General features: G+C 37.5%; 2 protein-coding genes across 12 annotated transcripts in view; one reads left to right on the top strand and one right to left on the bottom strand.

Moving 5' to 3' along the window:
* Positions 1–17410, top strand: part of LOC105482649 (TNNI3 interacting kinase) — a 290377-nt gene that overhangs the window by 214317 nt on the left and 58650 nt on the right. The window contains exon 23 of one of the 10 annotated variants that reach the window (XR_011619827.1): positions 43–332. The exons of the other annotated variants lie outside the window; for them this stretch is intronic. The gene's annotated coding sequence lies outside the window, so the exon portion shown is untranslated. Of the gene's footprint in view, positions 1–42; positions 333–17410 lie in introns of those variants that run through there. 10 annotated transcript variants of the gene reach the window in all.
* Positions 461–14540, bottom strand: LOC105482647 (leucine rich repeat containing 53). Of its 2 annotated transcripts, XM_071091113.1 has the most exons (4): positions 14449–14540; positions 11330–12145; positions 6160–6675; positions 461–3126 (listed from the first exon to the last, which is right to left on the bottom strand). In XM_071091113.1, the coding sequence occupies exons 1-4, from the start codon at positions 14534–14536 to the stop codon at positions 800–802; spliced, it is 3747 nt and encodes a 1248-aa protein (XP_070947214.1). In that variant the 5' UTR covers positions 14537–14540; the 3' UTR covers positions 461–799. The 2 variants fall into 2 exon arrangements, with proteins under 2 accessions (XP_070947214.1, XP_070947210.1); XM_071091109.1 differs by lacking the exon at positions 14449–14540 and having other exon boundaries at positions 11330–12324.

Here is a 17410-nt window from a genome sequence, read left to right as displayed (position 1 = left end):
TAACAATTGGCAATAAAGCTCATTAAAATTCCTTTTGTTCAGGATCCATTGTGTTGATCTTCAAGCCCTGTTCTTCTAAAATGATTGAAGCTGAGATCTCCACCTAGTGGATTTATTGGATTTTGCAGATTTTTATGGAAACAGCCAACTATCCCTGGAAATCCTTAACTTTTTTCTCTTAGAGAAATAACAGGTTTTAAAGACTTCTACTTAAATCTAAGATAATTGTCAACAGGACAATTGCAAATGTATGAAATATGCCAATATGCGTATCAGTTAGACTACAGTTAACAAAGCTGAATTTTTATTTTCATACTATAATTAGGAAAACGGATCAAACGCAAATATGAATATATAATTATCCATGTAGAAAGCAATATTGTAATACCACTAATTGAGATGTGTATAATAATTTACATAAAATAAACATCAAATGTAAATCTGCTCAAATACTCTTCTTATGTAGTCTTTCATTTTTTTGAGGCTTTTGTTTTTTTTGCTTTTTCACTGTTTGCTTGCTTTTGCAAGACTTGGCCAAACTTTTCTTACTTGGTTTTTCATTCCTTAGAGAAGCATACTCAGTTAATTGTGTCAGACATATCCTATGACTCTATCTTTGATTTTTGTCATATATTCAACTCTGTGGTTTTATTTTATTGATAACAAAGAGCTACTGAGGACATCGTTATCCTCCAAAATGATGCATTTGTAATGCATGCAAAGGCTAAGGGGTGTTTGTGTGTCCTCTTGAAGAAAGCTAAAGTAGAAAATAATTACTATTTGAGTTATTTTCTTCACTTTATTCTGCTTCTAAAGGTGATGTAGTAGCATATTCAGCAGATGTTGGATACAGTGCAGGTTTTGGAGCAGAGCTTTCAGCTTCATTTATTCTTCTAGGAACTAAAAACACTTCATTTTCTGCCTCAAAACTGTCTTTTAACCCTGGTAAGAAGGAAAGTGCTTCATGTGTCTCCACTGTCATTGCGCCTTCTTTGTAGGCACTATCTTTATCTGGTTGAATATTTTGAAATTCTCTAAAATTATGCATATTACTGTTAATTTCAGGATCTACTTCACTGCAAAGTATTCTATTTTGGGTTTCATGGGAACTTGTGATAGTTAAATCTTTAGCTGTAATGGTCTCCTCGGCAGAGCTTGCATCATATAATACATGTTTTACACTTGTTCCATTTTCCCAAGTTTGCTGCCTTTCTTTTGTGGTGCCTTTTAAGGTCATTTGTGTGATCTGAATTAACATACTAGAATCTGTCTTGCTTTCATCAAGCATATTTTTCTCTTCTTTCCCTACTATTTTTATCTCTAGTGCTTCAGTGCCGTCATTTCTGGGCAATGCATTTGTGCTGTCAATTCCTTTTTCGCTACTATTGGTTAGGTGCCAAATGGCTTGACTACTAACAGGAGAAGTACTGATATCCTTGGGAAGTTCTATTCTATTTTGGTATGGAATTGAATTTGTCTTCATAAATGATAGGTTGTTCTTGGATCGTGTTTGGGGAATGAGAGAGGAATTACAAGTATCTGTTTTTGAAAGTTTTTTTTCTACATCATTTTCTTCCTTATCCGTAATACAATTTTCCACAATTTGATGTGGTATTTGGGGTTTTGTCATTAATGTTTTTTCTTTATCTCCAAGTTGTGTATGAGTTGAATTTTCCTCTCTGTGTTGTAAGGCTTCATTTTGATCTAAAGTGTATTCCTTGTTGTAGCTGTCAGTCTTGTGAGCATCTAAAAGTTGTGTTTGATTCCTCGGGGACAAAGAAAACTGATTTAGCTCGCTGGTCTTTGATACATTCTGTCCCATGTGCTCAGTGGACTCCGTTGTCCGTTGGTCAGTAGCCCCCGTGGAATGCTGGAATGGTAAAACATCACTTCCTGTATTTTCCCAAGTAGTTGGTAAATAACTAAGCACTTTTGATTCAAGCTGAGTTGCACCTTCCATTTGTTCAGTTGAGAATTGAGAATGTGAGTGCCTGTGCTCAGCATCAGTGGGTGTAGGCTGAGGCAATTTTGATGTGTTTCCATCAGGAATGTGGCCAGCTGAATAACAGTTGCTTTCTATAGAGCTCTGGTTGACTACAGACAAGTTGTTAGCACTGAGCAGCGGGGCACGTTTAGTGTTTCGTTGGTAATATGGGGTCTGCTTTGAGGCATGTTTCAGAGGCAGCCGCTTTGAAGTGAGTCTAACATAGTTGCTACTCTCTGACTGTTGAAGAAAATCTGCAGAAGACACAGTATTTATTTTGGCTTTTGTCTCAGAAGTTTTGGATAATTTCTTAGGAGGCAACAATACTTGCTTGCATTGCTTTGGGAGACCTGACAAGGATTTTTCTGGATGGACTCTGACTTTTCTAAAAGGATGTAAATTTAATTTTGTCTTTAAGTTTCGTCCTTTAATTTTCCCTCTGAGGTCAGGCTGAAGGGTTCTCTTCCTTCTCAGAACCTGTGAATTAGTAAACCATTTTTCTCCTTTGTTTCTCTCCCCAGGGTTGCTACAGTTTTTGACACCCAACTTAGTCAGCTGGTTACTTTGATTTTTCTGTCGTTTCCAAGGGGTTGATGTTTTGGGTGACATCATTGACCTATTTATTTCTACTAAATCAGGATCATGGACACTAACCCTCTTTGGGGAATATGCTTTCTTGATTTTTGTTGATAATCCTGATAAATCTATGTTGTCCTCACTCGTAAGAAATTTTTCTATTGCGCTGTTAATTTGAATTTGCTCTTTCTCAGGCTTTGAGTGTTGTCTACGATTTGGCTTTTCTTTCATGTAATCTTCAAATTGATCACAGGGCACATATTTACAGATAAGAGAATTGTTTGGCTGAAAATGTCTAGGTCTGCTCTGTTTTAACAGTCCGCAAGGATCATCATATTTTGATCTATGTTTTCGTACAATCTTTTGTACATAGTGTTCCTCAGGCTCACAAGGCTTGGATGATGAGCTTGTAATAAAATGTCTCTGCCTATGAGGTTGTAAGCCATTATCTTCTTTTTCTATTGGAGGCTGCCATGATTCATTTGTTAAATGCTTCTCAAGACTTTCTCCTGCCAAGGCTGAAGTGGGTATTGCATATCTTCTTCTAAATGTGTCACTGCTGATATCTGTGGAACAATAAATGCAAGAATTTAGCACTTAGCAGAGTTTTATTACCCCAACCAAACAGATACTTAGAAAGCTTGTGAGAAGTATAAAACTGACTTCTCTGATAATTGCAATTCTTGAATATTTCCTAATTTTTAACCAAACCTTCAAAGGACATTTGTCAGTTCCATATGTTTTGAATGACACTCTTTATGGTCACACTGCAGTCAGTTGTGATGCTGACTTAAAAGTTGTGGAGTTGGAAATAGAAATGTTATTTATGGTCATATATCTTTAGTTGTTGGTTAGGTTAGCTTTAAATGTGAATAATATCTAAATCCTTTTTAAGTGGCTATGGTAATTTTTTCCTGAATTTATTTCCCATTTGCAACTTAAATATTGGGCAAAATATGGGTGCAATATTGAGTAAGATTCAGGTTTCAGATAATAACCTGAACAACGAAAGGGAAATACTTGCAATACTATTGACTCAATGAAAGCAGAGATCATATCTGTTTTATTTCCCATAACTTAATAAAATGTTCATTAAATATTTGTTAAATAAATAGTTATTTTGAAATATAGCCCGGTTTGTGTGGCAGCAGTCTTTGCCTGGGACTTTTAAAATGGTACAGATTAATATAATATTTAATCTTATTAATCTTATAACTTATTCTGCTAGTTTCTTTTAAATGTCTGCCTGCAAATTCCTCTTAATGTTACAATCTTTCATTCACTGAAAGAAAACAGTACATGATGAACTGTTCAAAAAGGAAGCTTCCTTTTACTGTTCCGAGATAGACATCTCTACAGCCCTATAGGCACATATAGAAGAAGGAAACTTGTACTGGCTTCTCCTTAATGTCTGCCTATAATCTCCTTTTACACGTTAAATAATATTAATGACAAAAATAATAGTAATACCATTAATAGAGCACATGCTATGAGCTAGGCATTGTGCTCATATTGTACATTCATCATCTCTTTTAATATTCACAAGAGACATGATCCATTGGACATATCCTACTGTCTTATAACTTTTGCAGATGAAGGAATGAGCTTTAAAGAAATTGAATGCTTTCCCCTAGTCCCCATGCTTGGGGAATGACTTCCCCAAGTCTATCTGACATTAAACGACCCTATTAACTACAATACATCTAAAATTTAAAATTATTTATTAGATACTTTCTATTGTTTCATGAAATTTTTTCATCCAGAGGAAGTAGTTTTTTATTCCATGATAAAAAAGGAAATCTTAACTGCAAAACATCTTAACTGCAAAACATCTTAACAGCACTATTGCTATTTAAAAGGCTTTTTTTCTTTTTCGTTTTTAACATTGTTAGGTGTTAGGCCTCAAAATTAACTTTTAGTAGACAGGAGATGTACTCGCAACTCCTAAGGGTGGGGACACTCCATCTCCACTTTTCCCCAAGAGGTGAACTAAGTCCCAGACTAGCATCTAATTCCAATCTAAGATCTGCCGTCAACATTCTAGGTGACCTTGGAGAAGCTACTTGCTCTCTGTGTATTAGAAGGGTTGGACTAGATGGGAGCTTTATGTAAGTATACAAATTATGCCGGGGAAAGAATCTGTAGCCTTTGTCAGAGTCTCAGAGAGTTCTGTGACTCAGAGATAAACATTAAGAACTATTAGTCTAGATCTAAAGCCCCCTCTACCCTGGAAAGTCCATTATTCTTTTTCTAAGTCAGAAGGCATAATCAGAGTGGCAATTTTTTGGCTGTTTTCTCCTCATATACCTACCCTCTCTAGTTCTGGTACAATGCCTGGCATGGAGCAGCATTTCAGGTATTTCTTACAAATGTTCATGCTAATCTGACAAACCAGTGTTCTCAGTGTGAAAACAACATACTGGGTTTTAAATGGTTAAGAGACCATACCCCTTCAGTTATAAGAGTTTCTCACAGAGAAGTTCAGGCATTGGACAAAGTTAAAAGATGAAATGGAGCATCTGCCTAAGGTATGATTCTAGTGAAAGGGTAAGTGCTTATTTCTTTGTAAAATAAAGTCAATCTGACCCAGTTTCTATGGCGTATGCTGCTTTCCTCAGCCATCCCTGTCTTGTGTGAAATCATCAACCCCCAGACGCTGTTAAGAACTGGAGTGTGGGAATGCAATGGAATAAACTCACATCCTACCTTATAACATATGTGAAATAACATATGGCTTTATTCTTGTCCAGTCACCCCAAAATGCATCCTTAGGGCCAGACCCCTGTGGTAAGAATTTCTTGATACAGCACCTCTGTCATTCATATTCTTAGAGAAAGCTCTGCTTGTTGTAAACCAATTCAAATAAATGACAGGAACCTCTTTACAGAGCAGCTGTCAACATTTTCACTGCTGAGCCTGAATGCATAGCCTTACTATTCAGGAAGAAAAAGGAAGACATTTAATTCATTGCCTCCACCTAAATATTGACATCGCCCATGTACAGTGGGTAGATGTCACGGCCAGATTCACTTGGCTCCCAGCATGGGACGATGAATTAAGTCCTGACTTTGCCTGGACTGGGAAGTTATCATCCCTGACAGCTCAGCAAGCAAAGTATGTTTCTTGACATCATTCCTGAAATGAATCACTAGCATTAGAGGGCCCATTCTTCTAACATGTCATGCTCTGGGAAGGTTGCTTACTGCAGAATTGGCATTAGAGCTCGAAGGATGTTGGAATAAAAGCTGATATTAGCCATCCCATAGATCTTAACAGCACTCTTGCTATTTAAAAGGCTACTTTTTTCTTTTTTTAACATTGTTAGGTGTTGGGCCTCAAAATTTACTTTTAGCAGTCAGGAGATGCAATCTCAGCTCCTAAAAGTAAGAACACTTCATCTCCATCTCAGCCTAAACACACACACATACACACATGCGCGCATGCACACACACACACACACACAATATTTTTAGAAAAGGAATAGACTAGTGCTACAGTGATTTTTATAGCATTTCCTATTGAGGAAATTAAAGGAGGGAGGCTCCCTCCTTCAAAAAGCATTAAACGGAGTGGGATTTTCTAAAACAAGACAAACTCACCTTCTGTTCTTATTATATGGTGTGGCAGAGTTTGAGGCAGGACTTCTCCAGACTCAAGATTCCTTAGCTTTTGAACTTTCCTTGAATTATATGTTGTAAGTAAGCCTGCTTCATTAAAAGCTGTCGTATTTCCAGGAGACTGTGAACACCTTGAATGCAGCAATCTACCATCCTGGCAAAATAAAGTGCTGCCTACCCCATGGTCTTTCTTTTTCAGGTTTCTAAATGATCCGTCAAGGGTTGTGGACTCAGAGGCCGATGTTGCTTGATGACTATTTTCCCGTAAAAGTGGCATTTCCTTTCTGGACCCCACAATGGACATGACCTTTATCTCGTTTTCCTGAGTTAAGTGGCAGTTACAGTATCCCTTAGTGTGGTAATTTCTTGCCCCATGAGCACACAGAGGTTCGTCGAAGGTTCTGCAACAAAGGTTTTCTGATGTGTGTTCATTTGCTTTGCCTTGTTGGAGTTTCCAGTTAAATACAACTAAACCTAGGCAAGTGAGACCAACAGCTCCTATGACAAATAGAGAGACCATTAAAAGATAACATCTTGGGAAGAAACATATAAATCATCAAATGTAAAAACCACAAACATAAAGGTTAATGGCTTGAAAGATATCAGAATGGGTAGGAAGTCCTTCACCATTTGGAAAATATCAGTTCAGACAGAGGCTACCATTGACAATGTTCTGCTTTCCAATTTGGATCTTTATACATATTAAAGATTATAAGAAACAACACCATCTGGAATCTCTTTGGTAGGAAAAAGGGCTGTTTCATGAACTGAAATTCATTTAAGATAAAACAGTCCCTGCAGTAACATTTTTTCTGTCTATGGCACCTCCTTTTACGAACTCTCATAATAGAATCAATGACATCTCATCTAAGACTGCCTGGTACTGTCATTTCATGTTCTATGTAGTTTGTCCTCTGAATAAAATTGCAAGATCCAGTGTTTCTCGAGCCCAGATGCTGACTCTAATCTGTTTCTATTTCACTTTTTCCTATCTTGACAAATGGCATCCTCAACCACCTAAATGTTCAAACCAATGTCCCTGAGTCATACCCTCATTATCTATCACAGTGATTTCCCTTGTTTCTTCACACTTATGAAGTGTATTATTGTGTTTATTCATTCATTTGCTTGTTCACAGACTGTCCTCCTCTGCTACAATTAAGCACTGTGAGGCAACACATCCTTTTAGTCCTGTTCAACATTCTATCCCCAGTGTCCACTACTCTGAGGCAAAGGAGGCAGAAATATTTATTATATATTCTTAAATCAACAGAAGGGATTCTGTTTATGAATTCTGATAATGAAATCACTGGTAATCTAATCTTATAAATCCTCAGGATGTGATTAGGAAGACATGGTGTCAGTACAGATTGAGTAAAGAGATCTGTGTCCTAAACCCACGTTGCCTGAGGACGGTGCCCTTTTCTGGAAATGAAGACAACATTCCAGATTGTCTGACTGGCTATGCTATGCCCAATTTTATCCCCTGGAGACTATATTAATGAAAACATATTTTTTAAACTTAAATAAAAAGAGAAGGTATCAGGTCATGATTGTTTCTTTTGTGTGTGTGTGTTAAACATGAAGAACACAGAGAATAGCAGTTTCTGGTAAAACCCTCAAACCATTGTATAGTTTACCATATCTTGAGCTCTTAAATCTATTTTAATTCATTTGCCAACAATACACTCTTGGAAAGTGCTCTTAACATATTGAAGCAATCTAAGGTACATTTTTAAAAGTTGTAGCAAAATTATGTAAATAATAATCCTTTCATTGACAGATTCTAGAGTTTGAATTATCCCAAGCAATGATTTTGGATTTAACATGTTAAAGAACATACTAAAAAATTAAAAACTGGCACCACTCCTTAACTTATATGGGTAAGAAAACTCAAGATTCAAATCTATGTTCTGACACTTTTCTTGGTATTTTCTAATTTCTCTAACAATTATTTTTTCTCCTTTCACAAATAAGGATAACTGATACTATCCAGGGATTGAATAATATATGTGACATGTTTAACACAGTGCTTTGATATAGTAGAGTTCAATGAGCGTTCATTGCGATTTATGATTATGATTATGATTACTGAGCTACCATTGTTTAGGTTTTGCATTGCTCTATTGGTTCCTGAAAGACTCACCTATCAGGAAAAAAAATCCAAAAATCAATCATTAGGATGATATTTTATATGACTGGTGCAGTTAGTGGGCCAAATAATGAAGGAACAAAAGGGCTAAGTGTTCTTGAAGACAAGAATCAGCCATTGAAATGAGAGTAAACATAATCTGATTATAGGATACAGTTTCTCCTCTAATTGTGTCTGAATGGCAGGGACTCACTCACTCCCCTGCTGTTGATGCTAGGTATATATCTGTATCCCATTACCAGTCAGGTATGGTCACTTTCCATTAGCGTAGAAAGCAAAAGCAGCAAATGAAGCTTGTAGGCAGGTGGAACGTGCTATTAAGAAGCTGTTTGAATTTTCTTTGCCATGGGCATTGTTTCTATTTTTAAAAAGTATTCTAACAATCTTTCTGAGTTGGCAAGAGAAAAAGGGAAAATTAATGATAAGTTCTTATTGAAACATTAGAAACACGTTACAGCTTCATAAAAACTTTTTATCTACCAGTTCATAGCATACGTGTCAAGATATTAGTGTTTGATGCCAAATAACCATTTATTAGTTTTAAATTTAGCTATTTATATTCCTTTGAATTTTTATGACTTAGATATAGCTGAAGAAGAAAATGGACTCATAGGCAAAATTATAGTTCTAAGTGTTTTTCCTACAATCTAGAAGTATAGATAACTCGCCCCATGTGTACTTCAGAAAGAGTGGAATCTTAATGGAGCAAATTAACATTAAAAATCAGAGTCTTTTTAAAGAAGAATCTCTTCTCAAAGCACTATAATTTAACAATTATTTGATGAAAGATATATTAGCATGATAATTTCACACACCAAAACCTAACATATATGTAATCATATTTATAATTTATCAGAATTTACTCACGTATATTAAGCTCCCTCTCACTTTGACAAAACCTTTGGAATCTCCTAGAATTTGTATTCGTCTCAATACAAAAAAAGAACCGTTAATGTAGCTAAATATATTTCTGAATATATATTTCTGAAAACAGGTATAAAAGGTAACTAGAAGATATTAAAAATTGCTCTATTATAATATTTCCAAAACGATGTCCTCTAGAACACAAATTCAATGAAATCCTCTATGAAAAAAAGGGATCATGGCCAAATAAGTTCAAGAAATGCTCCATATCACACCTTCCTCTTAGAAATGTATAGTGCTCATTAGAAAATGAAAGGTTACGAGAAGTGCTGCAGTGAGTACACCTGTTTCACTTTGCTTAACTTAGTACCTTTTAAACCTATTTGAACCCCACCATCTATTGCCTATATGTGCATCTGTGTGTTTTTATTGGAATATCTATTAATTATCCACCAGTGCTAGTGTTCTAAGAAGCACATTTAAGGGAAACCTGTCTGCTGCCCTGTCACTTATGTCTTTTATGGCAAATTACTTCTTAGTACATACAATTACTGACATAGTTACATGGTTTTTAAAAGAATTTATCTTCCTAACATTTGAATTTCCTTCCGAGTGAATTTGATTACTGCTGATGGTAGTTCCATTGTCTATACCTGATGCTGGTCTCCATCGATCCTGATTAAAAGTGTAATTGTCAGGAAGTAAAAATACAATCAATCAATTCACTAGATAACTGTTATAGAATAATGACTTATAGCACATATTTAAAATACGTCAGTCTTGGATGCCATTTGTTTGTCTCTGGTCTCTCTCTCTTTCTCTCCCTGCCCCCTCATCACCATGGTTACCCACAGGTGCAGAGGATTTCACCATGCACTGAGAGCATAGGGGAAAACACACAGATTGAGCTAGATAACTTAAGAAATCTCATGCATCTTTGGTCTTCAACTAATGACACTAAGTGCCATTTTATGTTATTCATCCAGTGAGATGCAATGATAGCTGACGCATAGTTTAATAAATTTTAAATTACAAAAAAATATAAAGAATTGCATATTATCCGGCCGGGCGCGGTGGCTCAAGCCTGTAATCCCAGCACTTTGGGAGGCCGAGGCGGGTGGATCACGAGGTCAGGAGATCGAGACTATCCTGGCTAACATGGTGAAACCCCGTCTCTACTAAAAATACAAAAAACTAGCCGGGCGTGGTGGCGGGCGCCTGTAGTCTCAGCTACTTGGGAGGCTGAGGCGGGAGAATGGCGTGAACCCGGGAGGCGGAGCTTGCAGTGAGCCGAGATCACGCCACTGCACTCCAGCCTGGGAGACACAGTGAGACTCAGTCTCAAAAAAAAAAAAAAAAAAAAAAGAATTGCATATTATCCTCCCCTTAGTTGGTCTGGGGAAGTATGGGCAAAGTTTACATAGAGTTGGACAAATAGAAATTTTAGAAGAATTCAAATCCCCCCAACAGGAGGAAAACCAAGGCACAGAGAAGTTAGATAATGTGTTCAAAGTCACACAGCCAATAGCAGAGCCAGAATTCAAACCTAGGTAATCCAACTACACAGCTCATTTATTTAACTACTGTGCCATATAAACACTGCAGACTGAGATATATGTGATTGCCATAGTAGCATCCTTTTGTGCATCTGTGAAAGTCCGCTGACTCTTACTATGTGCCATGGAGAAGCACACAAATGTAAGTGCCTTGCGGAAAGAGTCTATGTCCCATCAGTTTTTAAATATCTATCACCTAGTGTCATAACAAATGCACCAGTACTCTTTGGTGAAAGGATGGTTGATGAAATGTAAATGTTATTCTTGTATTACACACAAGGAAATTAAAGTCTAAATAGCAAGTTAACCTGTTCAAGATCACAGTGCTAGTTATACCAGGACTGGAGCTCTTGAATTCTGGTCCAGGGCCCTTTCCTCTATTTTAGACAGCTTCCTTGAAACAGGAAATTCTTGCAACTTGTGCTAAATCAGCTAATATCCTCCCCCATCTACTGGCAACCTCTCCTTTCGATGAGCTTGGCAAATTTCCCCAAGTGTCTGAGATAAGCATCACTTAGCATGCTGCAAAAATATGGACAAGTGAAGAGAAAAGAGGAGGGCACACTTCTCCCCGGCATACCTGCAAAGCCAAGGACAGTCAGCAGGGCCACATCTTGTCCTGGGAGGAGGGGACTTCTGTCCTTTAGAACCAGAGTGAAGTTGGGAGCTTTGGGATCACAGTTGGTCTCAGACAGCCTCAGCACACTCTGTGCAGCTGCCACAGCTGCGGTAGATGGCTGACAATTTAGGTCCTTGGCATTCCTGAGCGTGTGAGCAGAAGACTTAATGTAGTTTCTTAAAAACCGAGCAAGGGGATGGAGATCACAAGTGCAGCTCCACTGGTTCTTATCTAAGCTCAGATGGATTAACTGCTTCAGTGGAGTAAAAACATCCGGCATGTGGGCTAACCTATTTCGCGAAAGGTCCACTTCCTGTAGTTGAGGCAGGGGCCGGAAGGCATCTTTCCCAATGTAGGAAATAAAATTGTTGGATAAATCCAGATGCCTGAGACTGTGGAGATTCGTGCCTCCAAAAGAACTGTCTGTGAGATTAGTGATCTGATTCCCATCCAGCTGGAGCCGGGTCAGGCCCCTTGTGTTTCGGAACCAAGACCCTCGTAGGGTGCGGAGAGCATTATTGCTCAGCACCAGCACCTGCAGGCTGTGAAGCTTGCTGAAGGTGTGATCAGTGAGCGAAGAGCTGGATATTTGGTTGTGCTCCAGCAACAAAGTCCGCAACATCGTAAGGCCATCTAGGGCATCTTCCTGAACATCCTCGATACCATTTCTGCTCAGAGAGAGCAGGGCAAGATTAAACAAGAGAGACAGGTTGGTGCTCTCAATAGAGGACAGATATCCATCAGTGATGATTAAAACCCTCGTGGTCATAGGGGCTGCTGTGGGCAAAAAAGCACAGACTAGATGCAGGATACACATGAGTGGGAGGGCGGGGGTATGGTGGAGAGCAGAGAATCAATATCCTCTAAGCAATCTTATCACCTGGGTAAAAACAGTAAACAGTACACAACATGAAAATGATTTTCTGATTTCTAAATTTAAGGGGAAGCTGGCTATATATCAAAATGATGGATTTTTATATTCTTTGCTACTGTGACATGTTTGTTTGAGAAACATAAACCCATCTGTTACTTTAGATGTCAAAGTTAATTCATTGTTTCAGATTATCTTCATGGATGTTATTTTGAAGGTGTCTTTTCAGGCCCTCCCTCCAAGGCTGTGTACCGGCCTGATCTAGCCCTGCAGATCCAGTACAGAGTCAACTAAGAGCTGAGCCTGTGTCTGATCCCCCTAGTCAGTGTTCTATAGCAATTTATATTTATGCTGTGAAGTCAATCATCTTTTCTCCCAAACATAAAGGTGCATGTTGGGGTGGGGAGAGTGAGAAGGAGCACTGGTTTCTGCTTTTTAGCCCCAGGCTAAAAGTTGGCAACTTGGTAAGGATATATATTCACTCCAGACAACCCAAGTGTCTGTCAGTGGGGTTCTCATTATAGTCTGGGCCATCTTGGCGTCCTGTCTAATATCTGTTCCCTCCAATGAAGTCCATCATGTGATGACAGGTGGTACTCAGGGCTTCCAACTGTTAAATCCCTTCACCATAATCACCTCAGAGCTATCACTGCTCTGTCATTAGAAATCAAAGCATTTTAACTCAATAAAGATGTATTATAATCAGGAGTTATTGTAACACATCTTTATCATGCTAAAATTGTTTTGACTGCAAATGACAGTGTCATAAGGATAGAGGAGTCCATTGTCACTGGGAGGTCTGCAGGTGATATTAGAACAGTCAACCACAGGGAAGCAAATCACAAATCCCTTAGGAAATTCAGACTGCATCGCAGAAACAAAGAGATTAAAAAATATGTAAAAGACAAAAGATTCTCAGAGTGCCTTCTTTTGAAAGAATTGTTCTCATCCCTGCAGCACAAGCAAGCTTAAATCCTGGTAATTTTTTCAGCATTTATGATTGATTATTTGAATGCTATTCATTCTGGCCAGTTCGGCATTTTGTTCCTCTCGTCATTGTTTTTGATACGGGATGAAGGAGGTTTGTTTTCATGGGTTCTCAGTCCTTTAGGGATTTGCTGACTCTGAATGAGCAGGCTATTATTTCTATCAATTACTTCTTGTCTAGGTCTAGAAAAGAAAGCCAACTACCAATTCATCCATTTTGTTCTCTGTAATTATGAAATCTAACTTCACAAATGTGGTGTTCTGTAAATGAGAAGGATGAATGATATAGAGGTGCAACAATGTAGATGATAAATATTTGTTTCTTACAGACATCAACTATCTCTGATCAGGAAAAATAAATGTAGTGAAGTCAAGAAATCCATATTAGATGGTGAGAGTTTAGTGTTAAAGCATTTTCAATACTGATTAGAAACAATATACACGTCAACTATCCTTGAAACCTTCTCTCTCCTGTCAAGGATGGTGACAACATCTACTTCCTAATTATCAGAGTCATGGAATTTTAGAAATGGAAGAAATTATCCTCTTCCACTCTGTCGTAACTCAAGCTTGTTTATGGAAATTTTCCATTGGCAGAGCTTATAGCTTGTTTATCTCTTCTTGGATATCAGGATGTAAATCACATTCTCCTCAAATTTGTTAATAAGGTGTCTTATTAAATTGTTGACTTAAGCAAGCAATATGTAATGAATACAGGCAGTGTATCTTGTTAGCATTTCTACAGCTCATTTACCACCAATAAAAAAAGACCAGACTTTCAAAATGAGACGCACTTTGATAATAATCTGTTTCACTGGTACATCACTTAATCTTACTAATGCTGAACGATTGCAGTTCAGGTTTCTGATTCATTTATATTTCTTCCAGCTGGTGGTAGGGTTCAAATCTGCACAAAGTATGTACAAAAATATAATTAAAGTGATATATTTGTTAAGTGTGTAGCTGGATAAAATGGTGATATTCTTTTGCAATAGCAAAATATCTCAATTACTTCTGAAGGTCTTTAAATAGTTTTGATTGAGACCATCAGGAACAGGAAAACAAAATATTACCAGTCTCTTTAGTCATTGTTTGAAGCTTACTCATTAAAGGGTTACCTCTTTTAAGCTGAGCCCAGAGAACAGTCAGTACAATGAAAGGTACGGCAACCAATTTCCCAGGTACACTGAGCACTGCTTTGTAGAGTTATTAGTTTTATTACCTACTATATAGGTTAGCTGGTGACAGAGGGTTACATCTTTGGTGCACACCACACATGACTCAGGGCAAGCTGCCACCAACTGCAACATGATGGCGAAGAGTACCAGCCATCCACCTGAAAGGAAAGTAGACGGCAATGTATATCATAATGTTGGCATTTACTATGCATTATTTTAGTACATACAGCTCATGAGGCATTTTGGCAATTTCTACTGTTCAATAAGCATCTTGGTGTTCTCTTAAGATGCCAGGTAAACAACTACATTCCTTAATTTGCATAGAATTTAAACCAAAATGTTAAAGCATTTGACTATAAATTCAGAGAGCTCACATCCACGGCATATTTATTAGTATTTTGAAAAAATTAAGTTACTTTGCAAAACAATATATAGTTTGTAGTGCTTTCACCAAACATTATCTTACTTAGTTCTCTTAATTCTGCAGCCCAATTAGAGACTAAAGAAACAGCTCAGGATTGTTAGTAAACCATCGTAAATCACATAGCTGGTAGTTTTTTAACCAAGTCTTAACTTTCAATCCAGTGTTTCTTCTAGTATGCAAAGCTCATCTCAGGCACTGAGTTTTACATGAGTATAACTAAATTCTTACTCCTTATAGATTTAAATGCCACACCTAGGGAGTGAGTATGAAGTCAAGATTAAACTCACAAGCTCTACTTAGCTTTGAATTCAGCTCTGTTTTTAGTGACTATATTATCTTAGAAAAAAATGTCTCTTTTTGTTTTTTGCGTAAAATAGAAATAATAATAAATTCCTACAGTACAGAGTATTATAAGAGTTAAATGGGTACTCTAAGTGTTTACTAAATGTTAAATTTTACCATTATTTTTAAGCTTTTTCAACTCCCCAGAGAAATATTTAACATCATTTGAATTTTATGTTCAAAAAAGACAATTCATTTATAATGCCTTCACTGGTTGATTAAAAAAAAAAAGGAGCAAATTATAATAAAACCCTCTACCTATAAGATAGTTTAAGAACAAAATAAAATGTTGAAAAAGACATAAAATGATTAATTCTATTATTTATTCAACAAGCATTTGTAGATCACCTTCTGCATGCTAGGCACTCTCAGAGTACTGGGCATAGAGCAGGGGCTGACAAGACCCTGCCTTTGGGAAGTGTACTTCCTATAAAAGGACATAAATAATAAACAAATAATATAAAATATGTATTCAGTCATGTGGTGATAAGTGCTATAGAATAAATAAAACAAGAAAAGGAGAAGATCATATTGGCTTGAGGGCTCTAAATACGGCGAACAAGGAAAATCTCTCTGATAAAACAACATTTGAACAATAAGCTGGAGAAGGTGAAGGCATTAGTGTGTCAGGGTGGAGAGAACCCAATGCAAAGTTCTGAGGGCATGAGGAAGTTGGTGTGGCCAGAGTGGAGTGTGTAAGAGGAAGAATAGGGCACAGAATCATAGGAGCAGGTTGTTGTATACCTTAGAGATGAACGCAAAGATGTAGGATTTTAACCCAGATAACATGGGAAATAATTGGAGGCTATAGTGAGTGGCATTACTTGGTCCGATGTACATTTTTAAATAATCATTTTAACTACTGGTTTGGGAACATACTATTAGATAAGCAAAGAACAGAAGTAGCAAAAATAGGAGACAATTGTAGTAATATAAGCAAGAGATGATGTGGTGTAGACCAGGATGAGAGAGATAAGCATATTCCAGATGATTTTTTTTAATCATAATGATGCAATTTAATTTAACAAATTTGAGCTCATTTAACCTCTCTGATGGAATGTGCTAGGTGTCTAAGAGTAAATAAACCATTGCATCAAAGCACTTTCTAGCTAGTGATAGACATGTAAATACTTATCTATAACACAAGGAGAAATGAAGTAAATCTAGACGCAAGTGAATAATTATGTTGTGGAATAATGTGGATGCTTTAAGAAGGATGTAGCTTGTGAGTTGGGCTTTGCAGAGTGCAGTGAATTTCCATGGGCAGAGAATAAGCATTAGATAATTCCAGTCTGAGAAAACAGTAAGAACAATGCCCTGCATGGGGCAGCAGATCTAATCTCAGTTCATTTATTTTAGCCCTACCTGACTGGTTAGTGTGCCTCATGCATGTGTGGTTCAGGGGCCAACCAGAGATTTAGGTATAATTTACACATAGATTCCAGGGCTTTTACCAGGATCCTCTCTCATTTGCTACTGCCTATTTGTAATAAGCAGGATTCTAAGATGGCCTGTAAGATTCCTTTCCCCTGGTGTACATGCCATGTAGAACACCCTCCCCTTCAGTGTGGGCAGAACCTGTGAATATGATGAGATATTACTCCCATGATTATGTTTCATCATATAACCAAAGGAAGATTATCCCAAGTGGGTCTGACCTAATTGGGTGAGCCCTTCAAAAGCAGAATACGTTTTACAGCTGGTCACAGAGTAGGAAGTCAAGCATGTGCCCTTGCCAGTCAGGAAAAAAGCAAACAGCCATGTTGTGAACTGCCTATGTGGCAAGCAGCTGTAGGTATCCTCTAGAATTTGAGAGTCATTTCTGGGCAACAGATGGCAAGAAAACAGACATGTGTCATACAACCACAAAGAAATGAGTTCTGCCAACAACCGATGAGCTGAAAAGAGGCCTTGAGCCTCAGATGAGAATCACAGTTCCTGCTGACTCCCTGATTTCAGCCTAGTGAATCTCTGAGCAAAGAACCCGGCTAATCTATACTGTACTCCTTACCGATGGAAACAGATAATAAATGAACATTGTTTTAAATCACTAGGTTTATGGTAATTTGTTACAAAACAATAAATAATACACTCCAGTTGCCCTGAATTCTGTCCTCTGGTCCTTCAAACAAGCAAACCATCAGAATTTTAACTGTTTCCTAAAATGCAGAAGTGGTCTACCCTCAGGCTAAATGCGAGAGAGAGAGAGAGAGAGAGAGAGAGAGAGAGAGAGAGGTGGG

Source organism: Macaca nemestrina, chromosome 1 (genome assembly GCF_043159975.1).
Source record: "Macaca nemestrina isolate mMacNem1 chromosome 1, mMacNem.hap1, whole genome shotgun sequence".
Lineage (NCBI taxonomy): Eukaryota > Metazoa > Chordata > Mammalia > Primates > Cercopithecidae > Macaca > Macaca nemestrina.
This window is presented reverse-complemented; position numbering and strand designations above follow the sequence as displayed.